The sequence below is a fragment of the Plectropomus leopardus genome, chromosome 15, assembly GCF_008729295.1.
Source record: "Plectropomus leopardus isolate mb chromosome 15, YSFRI_Pleo_2.0, whole genome shotgun sequence".
Lineage (NCBI taxonomy): Eukaryota > Metazoa > Chordata > Actinopteri > Perciformes > Serranidae > Plectropomus > Plectropomus leopardus.
In genome coordinates this window covers 22,286,284-22,307,359 of record NC_056477.1, presented here as the reverse complement: position 1 = coordinate 22,307,359, position 21,076 = coordinate 22,286,284, and the positions used below count along the sequence as shown (strand labels likewise).

At 39.0% G+C, this 21,076-nt stretch overlaps 1 protein-coding gene across 1 annotated transcript in view; it reads right to left on the bottom strand.

The window, feature by feature from the left end:
* Positions 1-11,364, bottom strand: part of klhdc3 (kelch domain containing 3) — a 33,030-nt gene extending 21,666 nt beyond the window's left edge. The window contains exons 1-8 of the mRNA XM_042501998.1: positions 11,293-11,364; positions 9,289-9,530; positions 7,292-7,468; positions 6,916-7,031; positions 6,762-6,833; positions 5,099-5,312; positions 4,413-4,499; positions 2,804-2,912 (exon numbers count right to left, since the gene is read on the bottom strand). Of these exons, the coding sequence (XP_042357932.1) occupies positions 2,804-2,912; positions 4,413-4,499; positions 5,099-5,312; positions 6,762-6,833; positions 6,916-7,031; positions 7,292-7,468; positions 9,289-9,442 (929 nt within the window). The 5' untranslated portion in view covers positions 9,443-9,530; positions 11,293-11,364. The remainder of the gene's footprint in view (positions 1-2,803; positions 2,913-4,412; positions 4,500-5,098; positions 5,313-6,761; positions 6,834-6,915; positions 7,032-7,291; positions 7,469-9,288; positions 9,531-11,292) is intronic.
* Positions 11,365-21,076: the final 9,712 nt, after the last annotated feature.

The window sequence follows — 21,076 nt, the reverse complement described above, 5'->3', positions numbered from 1 at the left end:
TAGTCATCTTTATTGCAGTAAAGTGTATCTAGTGGATTGACAATAGAGAGAACTGAATATTAAAGTAGTCTACCAAAAGTTTATTTTTATTTTTTTCATTGTGACTGCTATTGTTTACTAACAGCAAATTTAGTTTCTTTAGATTGGAATTACTCATTGTGTTGTAGTGTTAGGGTGTCTTTAAAAATGTTTTATAACTATATATATGTATATATATATATATATATATATGCTAACAGCTGAAAATAACAATTCTAATAATGACTGTAATGCAGCTGCATAATGGATGAAACGAGATTACACTTGTGTATTAGGGTCTGTTGTTCCCCATGATGTGGTGGCAATTGGAGCAGTAGAAGTTGAATCCAGCAGCAGCCAGAGGCCTGTAAGACTTAAAGGCCTGTAGACGTAGTGGGGCTGAGAGGACTCTTATCCACAGCCTCCCGCTCCCCACTATCAGGTTCTCCCAGTGGGGTTTGCCTGATAACACCGCCTTGCTGATAACAGAAGCCTGGGTCCTGGACTACTCTGGACCATGCTAATGCCGTTAGCTACCTCATTACTCCACTGGCTACTGGCCTATCACAAGCCCGTCACCAGCCCAGTGGCACCTTACCAGCTACGATCCCCCGGCAGTCAGACTGTCTTACGGCCAACAAGGGAATCATCACAGACTGCTGTCTACAGGAGCCAGAGCCTCCATTTGGCAAATTGGAAAGAGATGAGTTTTTCTCCACAAAAACTTGTTCAAAAACTTGTCTTAAAAGCCTGAGTTTGTAGAGAAAGGAGTTGTTAAAGTTCCACCAACATTTAGCCATTTCCTGTGGCCGTTTTTCAGTATTTATTCCAACTACTGAGCAATTCTCTTATTTTTCAGTAGAGATAGCTTTCGGTAATAAATTGGACTACTTCACCTTGTTTAAATATCTTTGTGCACAAACAGCTTGTCCCTGAAAAACTAGTAGCTTGGTTTTTAATATGCTGGCTTTATATCATTTCACACAACCTGACATTTTCTACAAACTAGTAAGAGTGTAAATCCATGCAAACACATTTTGCAAAAATATTTTCATGGCCAGAGGTGTTGTCGCCGAGTATGTGGTCAAACAGGTAAAGGTAAGCAGGGGCAGCTGCAGATTCCAAAGCTGGAGCCTCAATGCTGATGGAAACACTGTGTCACCTCAATTAGTTGTTCAATACAATTCTATTGTTCACATAGTAATTCACTGCAGCTTTGCAATTAGAATTACTATTTTGCAAGTTAAAATTTTTGGTTTTTGAAGGGCATGCGGTGGCCACTCTAAACTTAAAGTTTAAACTGTGCAGGATGCTCCTACAACACAATGTGTAGCCAGAGACAGATTGTTTGGGTCCAGACTTTTGAATCCACCTATTCAATTGAGTTTGAGTTGACTGATGGAAACAGAGTTTAAGGAGTTGACAATTCTGTCTGATATCAGGCAATGGTACAGAAGCAGTCCTTCTCAAAACTTATGACCCACCAGAAGTATGTGGTGGTGTATTTATCTGCAGAGACTCAGCTCTCTGCCTTTATTTTATGATTTTCTTCCTATTTTCTCTATTTGGAATGTTTGCGGGCTTGTACCCCCATCGTGCTAAGGTGAGGTCCGAGCCTGACCATAAGCAGCTGTCATCCAACAAAGTGCTGAAAAAAGCTCACATTTAGTGAAACTGGGGTTTTACTTTCACTGGTGAGTGTGTTTGCAAACAGTGACTGACAATCCTGAGTAGTATACCTTTCAGAAAGCATTGAAAGCCTCCTCATTGCTCTTTGGTCTGCCATGCTTGTTTGGGAAATACAGTGTTAACATTAGTTTCCAGCTTCCTCTTGAAGAGATAGGCTCAAAGATTTAGACAAATCCTGATTCTAAACCTGCATGCATGTTTTTCTAATGACAGATATCTTCCTACAAAGGTTTCCAATATAGTGCCTGTTTTCAAATTGAATAACAAGCAACAATGACTTTGACAACAATAAATGAGACATGCTGTTGGTATGTTGGGTCACCTGACTTAAGATTCACATTTTTGTAAGTTGGTTTTCAAATCCTCCTGAAATTAATGGAAATCTATAGTGTCTGGAGCGTATGACAAACACATTCTTTAATATAAAAACTTTAGGTATGTCATACATAACAAACACCGCAGACCGTCTTTTGGACTAACTGCATCTAAACTTTTAACGTTAAGATATTTTCTAGATGAGACTTGTGCAACTGAGAAGTTGAAAGCAGACACATAATGGCTGGTGTCTGCCACATTCAACAGTTAACTGTGCTCTCTTTGGAGGCAAACAACAGCTCAGCTGGCACACGGTGATTTACTATCATGTGTTGTCAGCTTAAGCTTTTATTATGCACTCCTCTGTGTGGAAAACAGATACAGGGGGAACAAAAACATCAACATAAAAACAACTGTATATTTGAATGCTGATCAATTCAACAGGGGGATCTATGATTGCTAATCCAAATTAGGACTGTTTGTGCATACAAATTATTAGAGGGTTTCTGTATGCGCATATTATGCATATTAAAAAATACAGTAGTATTTTTAGGTGTGTATGTGTGTCCATGCCTCTATGTTAGAGTGCATGTAACTTTGTTTCCTGGTATATATCTGTATTTTGCTTGTGTCCTTTGGGGTAGGGGGCTATTCCAGGTGAAAATAAGTGACTGAGTTGTTTTTGCAAATTATGCTCAAAAACAGAGCCCATTAAATGGCCTATTTTGCAGGTACATGTAAATAAACAGATATTGAAAAGTTGTAGTATTTTGTGACTCACCTGGTTCCTCCAAAGAGGATGATTCGATCTCCAACCATACAGCAGCACTGCCGTCTCCGCGGACATGGGCCTTTACCCTTCGGCTCTACCTTCTTCCAGGAAAAGGCTTCTGTAGTGTGCATATACGAGACAAGAATAAAATTGAGATAACAATATTGAAATAATGATGCAAGACTCTCAGTAAAACTTCAGATTACATCCTCGCTCTAAATAGCTCAAAAGAGGGATCTTTAGCACAACAAGTTTTGATGTGTGTGGGGCTACATCACAGCAGTTATACAAACTCGCAGACACACATAAACGTTTAGTGCTTCCCATCGTGTCAGCAGTTCATTCAGCTTGCTGGTATATTCAACCACAAACATAAGGCCCAGGGATAAGGGAATGAAAAGGAACAATTCAAGCAAAAAATGAAACCTAACCTTCATTTGAACATAAAACTTTACATTTCAAAAATAGAAACAAATCCTGTCTTCAGCTCTGCTGAGGTGCAATATGAGTGACGATGATGAAGCTCTCTCAGTTGCTCCATATAAGGATGAAATGATGTCGTCTCACACTCTCAGAGCCAACAGCATCATTGCGTCTCTATGGCAACAGGCCATTCAGACTTTGCTGAATAATTAGGACTATAATTGAAGTGCTGCCATCTAGTGGACTTTAAATTACAGACGTAGATTAAAGAAAAGAGAGAATTGGTCCATCTATATACAGTGCAGTACATAGAAGAACCAAACTGTGCAAACGGTTGACAGCAGATGTCCCAGTACAATACTCTCCTGACAAGAAATATCAAGAGTGCTTTACCCATAAATACCATTTGATGTGCTAAAACAAGAAAGGTTAAAGAGCAGTAGGGCTAGATTAACTGTTATGACACATATTCTATAAGCCCACTTTTGTTGGCATCACCACAATTGGTGCACAATGGCAACAGTTTCTGCTACCAGTGACTATCCTTAAGTCAGGCGGAGCAGGGAAAAAATAGGCTAATGCACTGGACTTAAAGCTGCCGCCAGGTGCTGTATTCAAAACTTTCATTCTTTATAACGCAAAGGTGATCATTAGACAAAGGCAGTCAAGTGTAGAGTTCTTTTAACAGTGTATAAACACACTGTATTGACAGATGTGCTAGGTATGACAACAGCTGCAATGCTTTGTTTGGAACATTACATGATTTCTTCCCTAAAACACATAATCTAACATGAGAATCAATCTAGCAGCATCTGTAAGAGCCAACAAAAACTCTAGGGACTGAATTATTTTAAGTTTTTCATTGGCCTGTTTTTGAGAAAAAGACACTGTAACCAGCCATTGTGAGAAGGGCACAGCCAGCCACTATCACCAGACTGACTATGATGAAATGAAGGACGAGAGGATTGTCTCCATGACTGTCTACAGGAGGTGGAGGAGGAAAGTGGGTCAACTTGAGAAAGCGCTGCCAGTGCTGCATTTCCTCTACAGGGCTAAAGAATTATCGGTGCAGGTAAATCAGAAACTAAATTAGTATGCACTGAGCAAAGAAAGGCTACCAGGACACAATCGGAGGCAGTGCTTTACAGCAACATAACACATTTTCACAATCTGATATAAATAAATGGTGAATCACCTGGATTGAATTTCCAGAGGTCATTGAAGTGCCGGTCTAGACGGGCATTGTATCCTCCAAATATATACAGCTCCCCGTTGTACGAAACTAAACAAAAACAGGAGGATGAAAAAAAATGAGCCAATTTTTATGGTCTATCATGCAGGTCAATGACATTTGCAGCAGAGTAAATGGAACCATGTGAAGCACTTAACTTAGCAGAATTTGTTTAATCAGACAATGTGGGCATAAAATGCAGATTTGGACGAAATACATGAAAGTGAGCACTACTGTTTATACTCTCACTACACAAACGATAAAAAAGCAAATCACGCTTGGGAGTGAAATAAAAAAGGTCACGCTAGGAAGAGACTGCAATTTGCACAGAAATGAATCATCACAGTAAGATCATTTGGAAACGATTCCATAAATTCAAGTGCTTCCTCTAAAAAAAACACATTATTTTAGACTATTCCAACAAAGAAAAACATACATTAATGATCATTAGTCTAAGTAAACCTGGGTTTTTTCAGAAATGTGTGTTGTGAGGAAATTCTCATATTCATCCACTATGGCTCACAATCTCTGAATGCTTAAATCTTTAGGGAGATAGAAAACTTGTAAAACTGGTCCACTAAATGTATGCATTTCAATGTAATGATCACGTTTGGTCATTCTCATTTCATATGTGTTTGTTTGTGTCTTACAGGCTGAATGACTCCTGCGTCCCTCTGGCAACGGCTGTGTTGAAGGGGTGCTCAGCCAGCAGTTGGTCTCTGTGTCAAACACTTTGATCTTGTTGCAGTAGATCTCGTTGTTGGAGTGAAAGGGACCAAAACGGTCTGCTCGCCCTCCAAACACAAACATCTTTGTCCCGATGATGGTGGCTGAGTGGAAGTCCCTCCAGCGTGCAGGTGTGCCCTGTGAAGACCAGTAGATGATGCTTTTACTCTCTGTAAAAAGTCACTGGAGAGACAGAAGATACAGCCGTCTACTCAGGACAAGAAGCACGGGCACTGGATGTTACCTATAAACTCACTGCATTGTTACATAACCTGACCTAAAGCTCGTGAACTAGTTTTAAGTCAAAACTCTCCGAACTTTCAATGCTCCTCATAATCCTGGGTATAAAGCTTCACACTGGCACAGATGAGGCTTCTTGACCAGCAACTTTAGGTCAACAGCGCCATCTAGTGGACCAAGTCAACAACTACAAAACCAAATTAAATCCAAACCATTTTTTAGGAACCACCTGCCTTTCAAACAACAGTAATAGGGATATGAAATAAAATTTAGTGGAAACAAATCTCAGAATAATGATGAAGTTAGTGGTAACTAAAGAACTAGGAATATAACACAAATATACAACAGTGAAATATGATTGTTTCCACTGAATGAAACTGTCTAACAAAGGCAAGCCTCTGCTTCCTATGCATATAGCTGGCCTATAGCCATGGTAAAGCTTTTCACATGCCTTCCTTTCCAGAATGTACTTCCATTGTTTTCCACAAACGCAATGCAGGCAAGCAGGCTCTTTAAACTTGCTTCTAAATAGAGCAGTGGGAGAAAAATACAGTCTTGTAAAGCAGATTATACAAATAATTTTTAAAATAAAATGACTTTCTTAATAAAAATAACTGCAGTTATTCAAATGGCTGTGCTGAATCTAGGAAAAACAAGACTTGAAAATTGTAGATTAACAAACAAAATGTAGTCTTTACAGAAAAATGGCTTTTGATCAAAAGCACAGCAGGTAGTTTTTTTTTTTTTTTTTTTAAATGAATGCAAAGCTTAGAGCATGCAAAAAAAATGTATTATTCAGTCACTTGCACAACTAAATCTGTAAGCACTGAGCTGTAATCTCCTTGATGATAAAATGTTATCAGTTAGGAACTAAAACTAAGGTTTAGCGGAATAAGTAAGCAAGTTTCCTCCACCATTGCCTAGTTCACCCTGAGGACTGCTGTCTATGTCTAAAATATACTTTACAAGCCTTCATCACATGAGCAGGTTGACTGCATATAAACACAAATGGCATTTCCCAAAGGGGGAGTGTATATAATCCTCTGCAAGGCTTTTTGTACTTGGCCACCTACCAGGGAGCTGCATTACATTTCAGTGCCTTTGTATCCAGCCAATCTGACCACTGAGTGCTTGTGTAGCAGTACTGCCAGCCGCAGTAATAACCAATGATTTGTTTATTTCCAACAGTGCTTTGAATGTAACTGAGTGTGTTGCCAGTCCATTTTATCTTCGTGTTTCTTTGTGTCCATCTTTTATTTGGAATAGAACATTCAATGCAAGACACTGTACCGGAGGAACTAAAAATTAAAATCTTTGAAGAATTACCAACTTGTGGTTTTAACTCACTCTGGCATTGATTAATGACCAAATCATGGTGGTGGTGTCCAGCTTGTGAATGTCATTGGAGAAGCAGTCAGCCTAAAAAAACAACAGAGATTCATTTGATCATGATCTAATATTCAGAGAGAAAGTCTTTAAGTGTAGCGGGATGAAGACTCACCAGCTGCTCATATCCTCCAAATATATACATTGCTTTCCCCAGGACGCAGGACGAGTGGCCATCCCTTGCCCCTGGAACAGTCCCCGAAATCTTGGGTGTGAACCATCTGTGGGTGTCTGTGAAGCAGGAACAGTTTATATTAACTCTAAGCACTCATGCGAGGAACCTAACCTCTCAATTTACAGTACAGACATAACACTTGAGTTGTGCAATTGAAAAGCATCACACATATGAGCAGGTGTTACAGCTCCCTGATGTAAAAACAGTTCTGTCTCTCTTTTACTATCACGACCTCAACATCAAACAGGTGCATCTCAAAGGCAATCCAGCCTCAAACAGTCACTTAACTGTGCAAGTCGGATGCAGGTCTACTTACTGACATCAAAGGCATAAAGCACATTGCAGGCCCCCTCTGTGTCGTTACGCCCACCCCAGAGGTAGATAACGTCATCAAGCAGCACAGCTGTGTGGCCATAACGCATATATGGCACTTCACGGGCACGTTCGTGTCCTCCCGTCCTCACTGGAGGCAACTTCATCCAGCGCAAAGACACTGAAGTGCAAAACAGTCAAGACAGATATACTTAGTCAAAATGCAGTTGAAAAGTAACTTATTTATTACATTTTATGTTTCTGGATGTTATGTACATTACAATCACATAAATGCATGAACATTCTGTCAGAAGAAGTTAAAGAAAAATATACTGACAATTTTAACCCGAGACAAGCCTGAAACATGTTCATATTTGCCCACAAAAAAAGGAGAATATTTATCGGAGAATGCCACAAGTGTACACCAAATGGTAGCATTGTCAAATATATCAATTTATCAGTACATTTAGATTCAGATTTTTTTTAAAAGACATAAACACTCATTTTCAGCAGTATCAATACAAAGGATTCCATCGCACTTTCTTTTATTGTTAATGTTTACTATAGTCATTCTGCTGTATATAATAAAATGCTTAAATTGTATCAACCATCAATTGTTTCCTGTGGTGTTTAAAGTAGCATAACATTAATATTTTTCAAGGTATTCTATTGAATATATACATTTCTGTATCGTGACAACACTGCCCGATATTGTTGGAGCTGTGTGTGCTACTTCTTATTATAAAGTAGATATAACTACAATAACATACTGTAACATAATGGTATGCTAATCTTCAGATAATCAAATTCAAGACAAGTTTTTTAAAGAAGAGAAATTTAAGAGCAGCAGTAACAATTAGTGAAACATTTTGGAGACACGTGCAAAAGATTTAAATTTGAAACCCAAAATTGATGTTAGTAGTGACACTTGACTCTTACAGCTGTTTGAAAGACCTGTGTTTCCTCTAACGGTCTGTATAATGTGACAAAATGTAATGCAATGTGAAACATCTAAATGAAATCCAAACTGCTAAGTTGCCAGTTCCCTTTTCACTTATTCTGAGCACCTTAAAACTAACAGTGAAGTATAAAGTATGACAAAATAGGTAAATAAAGAAAAGGGAAGGAAATCAAAGGACTTAATAGACAGCAGGCTCTGCTGTAAAATAGACATCAAAGAGAAGGAGCACAAAGAAAGTGACAAGATAAAATACTGACACAATAGCTAAGGTGGTCCCGTTTCCATTTCAATCAGCCAAAGGCATCTTTGTCAAAGTTTGGTGCCACAGATCTTTTTATTGTAGAGCAATGGCAGGTAGGCTAAAGCTACTTTAGGAAGTTGTAAAACCCTAAAGCAGGTGGCTGACCACACAGAGTGAAAAAAAATACATAAAATGGGTCACAGAGAGAAAATGGAGCTGTTTTATAAAAGTTAGAGCAGCATATCTAAAAAAAAATACAAAAAAAACACCTGTTTATGAGATAGTAACGGAAAAACAACTGATAAAGAATTTTTCTAAAACCACAAAGGAAAGCTTGTGTTTTGATCGCCAGCTGTAATGATTAACCGTTTAAGTGGTGAAGGTTCAACAAACTCGGATGCACTCTCTTATCCTTACTACATCATTTGAAAAACAAATATTTTCCTGCTTTGTTACAGACAAAACGTAAGGCAATAAAGGAGAATGGCTTTTCACCTATATAGAAACCAAACAGAAACCAGCAGCAGATAGGTATGAATTTAGACAATCGTACATAAATATGTGTGCTCCTAATGTAAAATTCCAACACGTTTCATCAGCAAGTCAGAGTGCTCTTGAGACCTGCAATTTGCATTCTGTTTTTATTTACTCTTGTTGTTTTTCAAGTCATAAAGCTGCACTGGTAAAAACAACCAAGTTACTACAACAGTTGCATAAACTGTCAAGAAAAACAGCTGAAAATACTAATTCCTTGACCAATGGGATCCCCTCAATATATGAATGTATATCCACCACCTACCTGTGTTGAAAACATGCACATCAATCTGACGGAGTGTCTCGTAGTCCTCCCCAGAGCAGTAGCCTCCAAAGGAGTACACCTTGTGCCCCACCGCCACAGCAGCATGGTTGACTCTCCGCGGCCCTCCTTCTAGGTGCACCGACCAGCGCAACATTCCACGCGCAAGCACCTCTGGGACTGCCAGTCCTTAGACCATCACTCTGCCACCCCCTTTGATCCCATCAAGCCAACACCATTGAAACCTGTGACCAACACAACAAGAGAAGTGGCACTGCTTAGGAGACCAGCGGGGCAAACTAGGAGGGGCAATCGTGGAGAACACAAAGGGCGAACTGTTTGTCCTCTTCGGCTGAGAGTTTCTCAGCTCTGCTGTTGCTGACAGGCTCACAAGCCCCTGTATTATCTAAGCTGGGAGGGTATTTTAAGAAGTGATTAGAACTACACCTACCACTCCTCTTTCTTTCTGCTCACTCTCATCCCTGTAACCCTCACTGCACTAAAAAAGTTTTAAAAATAGAATCATATGAGTAAATATGCAACCCTTTTGGGCAATGCTATACCATTAAAAATGTATGTCAATATAATTACACTCAAATAGCTTCAATAATCTTTTCACATTAGTGAGGTCCTATATGGGGTTACTGCGGTTTTATATAGTGAGTGTGTTGGTCTTCTGCAAAGAGGGAAACAATGAAACTGTCATTGGGCTAACTGGGCAGTTGGTTAACATGACTGGATAGTCATAGAAATAGAAATGTTTGATGAAAGCTTAAGACACCAATGGAGAGCATGTGTAATAAGTTTTACAACTCTCAGTTCAATGTCAACTCGATAATACTTCCAGAGACTGTTTCCAACATCACATGAAAAAACTCATTAACAACAAAAAAGATAAAATTAACAAGTTAATATTCACTCACTACTAAGGTCTTGCAGAAAGCAAGTGAACCTATCTCTTGCAAGACCCTACGTGCCCCTGCTTATTCTGTCCCAATGACTCACTAACTCACTGACCTCCAACCTTTGTTTGCTTTTATAAATAAACCCCCAGAAGACCATCAGGCCTAACAGGAGGAGCAACACAGGCCAAATCTAGGCAGCAGGCAAATGTGACTTATTACTAGTACTACAGTGATTGTTTTGTCTCCCAGTTTGCAATAGTTTTTTTGGGGGGGGGGCATGCTGTAAAAGCTGCCATGTAAACTAAAGAACTCACTTGGAGTCAAGTGACTTCTCAAAGTGCAAATGCAGTCACAACACGATGGCAACACTGCCTCATCTTTGCTGCAGTAAACCGGTTTCCAGTAGTTTTTCCTGCATACATTAGGCAGCAATTTTCGCAGTTCTCTTCCTGAGTCTTTGTCACGCAGATTTTGAGAAGAGGGGCATGTTTGTGAGGGCTGAGCCGGGTGGAAAGCAGTTTCTACACCCTACTAACCCCCTGAGCAAGATATTGTTGATATCTGATCAATAGCCGCTGTCAACTTGACCACAGTGGCTCGTAGCAAATGGCTCTGGGTTAACATAAAAGAAAATTGATGTATACCACAGAACAGGTCTTGGTTCACCACGTGTAATGTGGATACACAGATGGTTGATGAATAAAGCTAATCTAGACCCGGTGACATTGAGCTTAAACACGGTTACTACAGTCCAGTCAACGCCTCATACCTTAGCTAGACGATGTTAGCTGTAAAACTGGAATAACACACACCCGTGAGCGACAGCGGATGTCCACTTGTCTCACAACATCAAGTTTCGCAACAGCCGTGTTACCACGACAATGTGCCTATAACCTGATTTTTCATAACATAAAGCCCAGGGGGAGAGGCTGCTGCTAGCTAGGCTAAAGCTAATGTGTTGTAGCTACCTGCTGTAGCTGTTAGCTAGCTAAAAACGACCGGCAAGAGTTAACACAACGGCGTTAATTTTGCATCCCTGGCAAACTTAAAAACTGGTTTTCTAACAGGTAACAGTACCAACAGAAGAATATAGTGTAGCTACCTTCAGGTCGAGTCGGTTGTGGTTAACTGGTGTTTAGACAGGCAGTGCTATCCACTGGGAGCCCCACCGACTCCCTCGTGACGTGTTGGGAGGAGAAGAGCGTCCGCGAGCACCCCCTGTCGGTTGTTTTCATGATGAGAGAGACCCTTCATCAACCTGGTTTGTCAATTTGTAAATGTCTGATAATAATAATAATAATGATAAAAATTAATGATAATGATAACAATAATAATTTAATTTATATAGCACCTTTAAAAACAGATTTTACAAAGTGCTTTGACAAACAGAAGCAAGAGGGGTTTCTTGCAGAGATAATATAACTATAATAGCAAGACGATAATGCCACTTTAAGTCCAGACAAAATTTAAAGTAGAATTAAGCAAGACAAAAACAATGACAAAACAGAAATAATAGTACTAATAATATAATTAAACGTGATAAAGCCGGAATAGAATAGTAAATGATCTATTAATATACAAACTAAAAAAATTAATTAAAATAGACAATACTTAACTTCTGGCCCATGGGCCAAATCTGGCCCAGGATAGGATGCAACGTGGCCATCCAACCATTATCTTACTCCCAATGAAAATAAATGAAAAGTGACTACATAGGGATTTATTTGTTCGTGTATTTATTGCACTTTGAATGTAAATAAGGTGTCAAAGAACACAAAAAGCATCAAAATTGAACTTGTTTATTTAAAAAAAGTAATAATATTAATATTTTTAAAAAGTGCCAGGGGAAGATCTGTGGTCTGGGCTAAGCCCCGAACCTCCTCGAATCCTAGAAATGCCCCTGCATGCATCTGACCTGTGCGGGCCTGTGTGACTGGATCACTTGCTTCACTTGTTCATTTAGTGTGATAAATATTATAATATTCGTTTATTAGGGCTGGGCCCCTGTCATTTTGCAAAAGTGGCACCCAAGCAAAGCAAGTTGAGTAACCATGCTTTATGGGTTAGTTGACGCAGAGGTTCATATGCTTTTATTGTACAGTTTTTGAGAAATATAAAAGTAAAGTCAACTTAAATTATGCCCTCATATTAGAAATTGAATTTTAAAACCCTTCAGTAAGTTATATGGGATTTTAAAAGGAGTCCTTTTCAGGATTATTGTCCATTTCAAATGTCATGTGATTTTACAGGACCTTTTTTGAAAAATGTAAAAGGAAGGAAATTACATAATATTCATTATTCCCTCCTGATTATTTATCATAATAGCCCTCTGATTTCATCAGTTAAGGGACAATAATAATAGCATTGTACGGTTTGTTGTGAGGTCCATGTTATATTCTGTTTGAATATGGGTTGCTATAATTCAACAGCTTATGCTTTAAATTAGTTTTGTGTGTGTTTCCATGTGCCCCCTTATGTTTTACTTTGAGCACCTGCCCCCTATAGATCTCTGCTTGGCCCTGCTTGAAATACAGGTTATTCTTCATGTTTCTATATTCTTAATCAGGGGGGGAAACTTTGCTGAAGCGAATGTTCCTACATGTTTTCAAGCTGCATGGCCAGGATTAACCTGTTCAGGGACATAGGATTTTGTGGACCCACCCTACGTGTATTGTAGGTGTATGTAGGCATACCTGTTTTCTCCAAGTTTTCATTAAGTACATTGCAAACAGATGACTACACATACCCAGGCACCATGATGGGCCAAAAGTTTAGCCAATAAAGCATAGCCCATGTCAATGAATACCATACTTATGTGCTGTGAATTTAGACTAATAGGTACTTCTCACAGAAGACATTTAGACTTTTCAGTAGAAAAAACACATGCGTAAATAATAAAATGAGTGACGGCTGAATTCCATTTAGCTGCTTTAGTTTATGGTATTGTACATGCTTGCTCTCTGCCAAGGCCTACTGGTACACTTAGATAGGATGGAATTAATGGAGTTAACGTGAGCCTCTTAGTTTCACTTGTACTTTCCTGCTATTCCTACAGCAGTAATTTGTCTGCTGAAAATGTGGCGTTACCAAAAACCAACTGACACAAAGTGAACCTAGGACATTTGCAGGGGCCTTGGTGGTCTGGAGCCACAAGGTTGTATCTGCTTTTCAGTAAGATAGAAATAAAAGGTTAACATAGTGATTTCTAAACTGGGGGTCAGGACCAACCATGGAATCCCAAAATAAATCTGAGGGGTAAAAGCTGATTAAAGGGGCAAGAAAGAAAAAAACATATTTATTTCAGTAAGCACCAAATTCTTGGTTCTACACTGCAAAAACAAACTATTTGTCTTAACTTGAAAAGATTAGTGCCTTAAATTTTTAAGTTGACTGAATTTGAGAAGACAAGTTGAATCATTGCAAACTTATTTCAAGTTAAAAATTCAAGGCCGCCCAAATACTAACTTTAAGTTTAAGTTAAAATAAATAGTTTATTCTTACAGTGTATGCACAAGTAGTCTCTGTGGGCCCCTGTCCCTCTTCCATCCATGTCTCTCTCATGTACCTATTAAAAAAGAAACAAAAAACTTTTTTGAAACCAGATTTCTCTCTTTAGGGAGAAACAGGACAGTGTATGTTTGTGCTGCAGCAGCACAAGCGTCACTAACTTGGCTCAAACAGCAGTTAGGGGTGAGAGGATTATCAGGGGCATTGAGCTATTTTTTTTTAAGGCTACAAACTTTCGTCATTCAACTGAATTATTCAGCCAATTTTAATTAAGTTATGGCACTAATTACATGGAAATTAAAAAAAAAAAAACAGAAACAACAAAAACAGAACAAAACTTTATATTTTAACCTTTTTGACGGGCCCCCTCTCTGTGGGGCCCTGGGAAATTAGGCCCACTTTCCCTCCAGTACAACGCCTCTGTTTCAGTTATACACAATTATGCTTTTTTATGGCTTGCCGCTCTTTTTTCTTATAAAACACAAGCTTTCCTACTTTCACATTCCCAGACCTCCCCAGAGAGAAAAACATTTTTGGGTGAAACTGCTTAAAACACGCATCCACATTATGGCTATAATTTGTGATCATAAATCAAAAGTGCTGTGAACCACTGTTTTAACAGTTAGTGACGAAAGATAGTGGCGCGAGCTGATGAAACCTCCATCGTCATTGTTTTTGGGTGACTGTCATACATAATTGCAGCAGTAGATGGCGCTGTCACACACATTTTGAACTGCTCATGAGGTCAGCAGGCTGTCACAGACCCAAACACAGACTCCTAGCTTAATGTTTTTAAGAATATAATCCCTGCCCTGGTATTACTGGTCAGATAATGTGACCATAGTATCCAGTTGGTCTGGTTGAGGTACATTTGGGCAATGCAATTAATAATTCGATGACTGTGCTGGCTGCTTGAATGCCCGCCACTCAGGATCATTTCATAACATGGTCAGTTCCCAAGCATCATCCCTGGAGATCTCAGTATTTTAGTGTCAAGTATTTAGACACAGGCTGGAACCCAGCTCATCTGGTGTAAGGCCAGTGTATTTAACTATTTAACAACCCTAACAACCTCAAGTCTGGTGTAAGATTGCGGTCAAATTGGGTTATTCGATATGAATTTCAGTTTGATATGATGCAAAGAAAGTCCTCCACCTTGTAAACTTCCAGCTCAATGCTGTCAATAAATAAGAATGTGCTCTCGGGCAGCTTGCCTGGGTTGGAGAACAAAACAGCCTCCATCTGACCTAATCCTGCTGTAACGGTGGTCCAGGTGTTGGGGCCAAGGATAAATAACTCTGATAGGTAAGTAAGATGAGTAATTCTTGTGTAGTATGTGAAGCCTATTTCACATAGTGAATTTTACTGGAGCCACTTAACCCTTTGTAACCTGAGAAAATTGGCTTGATTTCTTTCTAAAATATGGAAAGAAGGCAATGAGCAACGAAAGAAGAAATGACCCAAACGTTAGCAAGAAATTATTAAGTGTAAGACTTGAAAAAACAGAAAAAGTTCTAAAAAAAGGGAAAAAGTGCTCCAAAAATTCTAATAATTTTGTAACATTATTAAAATATGTAATTGTAATAATTGTAACTATATTTTTCCCTAGTTTTTTCCTTTTTCCTCAGACATTTTCCCCTAGCTTTTAAAAAATAATTTACTAAATCTACTAATTTTTGCAATTTGTGGGACAATTCTTTCCAATTTGCTTATTATCTTATTACCCAGGCTTCTGAAAAAAAAATCCCACAAATTTACTCATGTTTCAGAAATGTAAATACTTACGAAAGGCATCTGAAATCAGCACAAGAAAAGTGATGTTGTTCCAGGTTTCAAAGGGTTGAACAGCTCGTTTCACATGTCTAGACTGTAAATGTGACACATCATGCAACTCGATTTCGCTACTTAATTTTTGAAAGCATTGGTTTACAAAGTGGTGGGTTTAGTGTGATCAACCTGCTTCCAAATGGTTGGGCTGAAGTGAAAGTAGAGCCTTGGAAAAGGATTTTGGCCCTGACGAGCCACGTTACAGCTGCCATGGATCTGCCCGTATCACTGCCCAGGTCTGGTCCACTTAGGAGGGGCTTTGATTGATTCATTGTGTGTTTGCATTCCAACACCATGCCAGCTGCATGTCATGCACAATGGTGAGATTGTGCCTGAGGCTGGCCCCAATGACAGCTGCTCAGGGCTTCCCCTTGGAGCTCAGATAGGTGATTACAGACCACAGATGGACGCACACTGAAAAATATGTTACAGTGCATTGGAGGTGTAGTAGAATTTAAAACTATTATCACCCAGAAAAGTGAAGCATGTAGTTTGTTGCTTTTGTAGAATCCAAGGGTGACAGTTTTGTTTTAGCATTGGGTGTGGGGACACAGAGACCAACTAAACAGAGGGTTTGAGGTTCTCTCCCAAGACAATTTTTGCATTAAACACTTTATTTTCTGCATTCCGGCAAATTAAATATGCATTATTTTTGCCTTTTGTGCATCAATTTATGGTGGAAATTCTTTCAATTTTTTAAAAATACAAGTCCTCGAATACTTAGATGTTTTCATGAAGTGGCAACCTCGGAGGCTGAGAAATGAAACCAATGTGGAAGTGCCAAAAACTGCAGTTCATCAACTGTCCACTACGGGATGTCTCCAATATAGAGTAAATCACTGTTAAAATTCCCAGCTTAACAGCAGAAATAAACATGTTTACAGCCTGGTACAATAAAACAGTTTCGGTCTCTATAGCTAATCTCAACATTTACGACAGCTGTATGGGGGGTGCATTTTTATTTTTTCACCCGTTTACATTTCATTAAGGCCTAAAATTAGGCATATTTAGAGGAGGGGTTGCCTGAGTGCTGGCTGTTTGTAAGGTGTCACTACAGTCTGTCAGTCAAACTACAGCTTCATCCTCTTGTCCAAATATGGTCACTTCTGGCTCCAAAAAAAAAAAGAAAAAAAAAACAAGGAGATGATGGTTGAAATGCCTAACTCTAGGATTCAAAACAATGGGTGACGTCACTGTAGCCACATCCAGTATTTAAACAGTCTGATGTTTTTATTGAGGGGTACAAATGTACATGTTCTAAAGATTGACGGGCAAGTGCCCCCTGAGTCCCCCCCCCCCCCCCCCAAAATCTACACCCATAGTAGAATCATCATTGATTTAAAAGAGTATTTTAGTTAAAAAAAAAAAGAAGTCTTGTGTTCTTCATCTAGAACAGACAGATGCAGATGAAAACTTTTAAATGAATTCTGACAGTCTGAACTGTAGATCCCCAAAGTTGTCTACTTAGCAGTTCTTTTCTTGTACTATTACACAATTGCAGTTCAATTACGTTATTGTCTGGAATTGGACCCAGGAATTTGTGGAAATGGCTTGGAGAAGTTTATTTAAATGATCACATGTCTGGGACACAGGATGTTATTTGGGGTAATTGTTTTGTTTTTGAGCTAGTATATGCAAACCTCATGTTGTATAATGATATGGGATATAATACACTAATATTATACTGAGATTTTGTGCCTGGCCGAAAATCACCAACAAAGAGAAAATCAGTACAGCTGGCTTGTTTATTTCCAAAACTTACATTTAAAACTGTTTAATTTAAAGTTAAATTTAGTTGTTTCTTTAGTTGATCATCTTGTAAACATTTTTTCTCTCTCTTCACAGAGGTGATGTGTTGCAAAAATTGAGTTTCTGATCACACAGGAACAGAGTGCAGCCCAGCCCAGTGAAAGTAATCCTTTGCAGTTACACCCAGTCTGCCTAAAAAGTCAGGCCTGCCGTCCCACCTGTCAGCATTCATGCAGATTGCGTCACCCATCTGACCCCGCTGAGCAACTCTCTGACACATTTGCTTAGTGGTGTGTTTTACGAACTTTATAGCCTGCACATGTGGTGTCTGTCTGTTGTTATGCCTTGACAGAGAGAACAGGAGTTGCCCAACTGCAGCATAGCTCTGCAAGTCAACAACAACTGCTAAAACCAACTGTTGTTCGGTATTCTTGGGCAAACCCGATGATGGAAGAGCTTTGCAATGCTCTGTGGCAGAGAAAAACACAGCCTCTACTTAGAAATGGCTCGTTTGGTTAACCTTTTTCTTTACCATGGCTCATAAAAATCCTGACTGTGCTGTTATTACGAACAGTAAAAGCAACTCCATGCAAAATAAACCAATAAATGAAAGGAAGGGGAAGAAATGTTTGGTTAACATTGACATGAAAACAAGTACTATGATAGTATAGTAAAATTTTGCTGCATTATTTTGACCTGCTTCTATATTATCTTTAACTTACTTGCCTGACAATGTCTGTATCATATTTTACAGTATAACTGACATGCTCCCGAGGTTCTTTCATAGTTTTTGATATGTATTTCAATTTCATATGCCCAAAGTAGATGTTGCTGTAGAGCACAGTGTTGTGGCAATTGCCTAAAAAATGGTAAAATCCGCCTTTCTTTAGTCTTTACTGTCAAAATATCAAATACTACGGTACCATGTAAGGTCAGTGCATTACTATATAATGCAAAGATATTCCCCGGATGTTTAACGTACTGATTTGACTTCCGCTATAGCTGGATTAGGTCAACAGCGTTAAGCAGTCCAGAATGATGTCATAGAGCATGATCTAACTCTGTGGCCAGATGATTGAATCATACATTTTCCTTTAATTTGGGGGGTTATTAAATGAACAGAGCTCCTCTCTGTGAGTTGCTAAAGAAGACGATTGGTATTCGCCTTAGGTCATTTTCTCGCTCATGGTTCATTTGACTCGCTCTGAATTAGGAGTTAAAATTTAGCAGCTTTTTATTGGTTAGGCTGTGTTTCCAATTACCAATTAACCAACAAGCCATAGTTTATAAGTAAAGTCATGTGGCCATGCAGTGAGGCCAGTTATTGGACGAAGCTTCAAATCCCAAACAGATGAGAGATTTAATGGAGTATTATCATTTCCATTCGGCTCATAAAAACATGCAAGAAATGCTCAGGCAGCCGTTAGGACTGGTGAGGGTAGGTTCAAACCCTTTTGACAGTTCTGTTCACCTACGACATGCAACACTAAGTTGAGTGTTTGCTAAGCTTCATTAAAACTGCAGTTCTGCGGCTTGTTCTTCTCTTTGAGAGCTGTTAAGAGTGCTTCCATTAGACAGACCAGGGAGCAGGGTTTTTGTTGTGTTTGTGGTGATTCTGTTTGTTTGTTTGCGGCTCTCTCACCTCCCCAAATAAAACCAGTTTAAAAGTAGGAAAAACTCCTGGATTTAATTCAAATTCACAAAATGAGGCAGGTGTGAAAATGCAGTTAAGACCTTGTAATCTCACTTTGAGGCTAAAAAGGTTCTTTCCCTGCATGTTTGCCATCTGTATTCCTTTTCATTTGTGTAATATTATGTTATTGATGCAGTTTAGCTTCTTTTTTTGGTTTGCATTACAGGCATATTTATCACCATAATGAAAAGTGAGATTTATTAATTACCATTCCACAGGGTCTTTCAGATTGATTGCAACAGGAGACGCAACCAGCAGCATCAAGTATTTTCATCTGAACCACTTTAATTATGTTGCACACTTTCTATTTTTGCCCAATGACAACCTAACCTTACCCCTCCTCCCCCCCACACAGTTGGGACAGTTGTTTCACACATTGCACAGCACCTGTTTTAAACCCAATTGTTATCCCACGCCCTATCTGAAGACACTTGCACCTGCTTCTATCATCCCTATGTGATGCTTGAATGAAGTCTAATGCTCTGTGTTCTCTCTATGAATATATTTAACCTGGGATTTGCAAAACATTGTTCAGCCACATGAGTTTGGCCTTAAAATTCATGTGCCTTTCACAATCCAGACACATGTGCAACATTCGATGCCAAAAGAGACAGCAGTCTGGGCTTTTCTACTAGTGAATAGGACTTTGTGAGCACCAGCACCCAGCAAGAGGAACAATTTCTGCTTTGTCACTGGCTCTGCAGTGAGGTAAAGGTTATTTAAAAATAAAATGCCCATGTGTGCTTTATGAAGCCACAAAATGAGCCTCCAAGTTTTGTCTTCATGCTCACAAATAGTGACTGAACTTTCCAAAATTATATAATGTCTGTTTAAAGGGACACTGTGTAAGATTTAGGGGGAGTTAGCAGCTTTCAACAGTGAAGACAGCAACCAGCTGAAACTTCTCCAGGGTAGAATTCCTTCAGCGTTTTTATCGGGAGCCGAATTATGCGCAGAGGCGTTTCTCAAAACAAGCAGACCTGGAAATTTAAACCTGTAAAAACACTGAATAAAGCAGTTTCACATTACAAAACAAATTGACTCAGTAACTTACATCAGTAAAAATACAGAATAAAGCAGTTTCACATTTAAAAAAATGTGTTTTTCTGATGCTGCCTTTTGTGGAGAGGCTGCTAACCAAAACGTGACCAAAACGAAATCACAAAAACACTAATGACCCTATCCACATCAGCCAGCATTTGGTTTGTCCATTCTGGGGGAAAAAAAATAAACATGGTGGACTCCAAGGACAAGGACCCTCTTCCTATGTAAATATAAATGGCTCATTCTAAGCTAACAAAAATGCAACAATTCCTATATATATTATATTCTAATTCTAATTCCATACCCCCCTAAATCTTACACACTGGACTTTTAAAATTCCAGTTTCCTTTTTTATGTGTTGCAAATTGTCATCCTATGTTCAGTTCTATTTGTAAAACTGTACCACTGGTGTTAGAGAGTTTGTTATGGTGTCAGCTGGGTTTTAGCATCAACAAGCCATGCGTAGCTCAGACTGGTGTCAGCAATGAGCTCATCCATTCCACTAACAGGAGGTGACATGAGTGAGGCAGGCAAACAATAACGCAGAACTTTCAGGTGGGTCCAGCCTGTTATGTAAAGCCCTTGGGGCCACCTTGTATGTCAAAGCAGAGAGAAAAAAAAATTCACATTCGCCTGTCCTGTATTGAATCCAGACTCTCTGAGGGGAAGTGTAATGATGTCCTCATAGTGAGATAAAATGGCCCCACTGCTTTTCAGGAAGGTTGAAGAACATCTGTGAAAGTTTTTCAAGTTGTCTGTGTATTTATTGGTGTTTTCTTATTTACTTCCACTTAGAAAATGTCAAAGAAAAGTTACCTCAACCAAAAACCAATCTGTAACGCAATAGTGGTGTTCAGAAATGACTCAAGATGTATTTTGGCTTGCCTATATTTTTCCATTTGCCCAAAGCACGCACATGAAATGGTTTTCTGCTGCTGTTTCTCTTGTGATGTTTTGATGTACATCATGATTACAGAGCCGATCTATCAAACGTCTGGACATGTAAATGTTGAAATGTAAATATGTAGGTTCACCTCTTTCTTGATTTCTTCATTCAGAGTGTTTA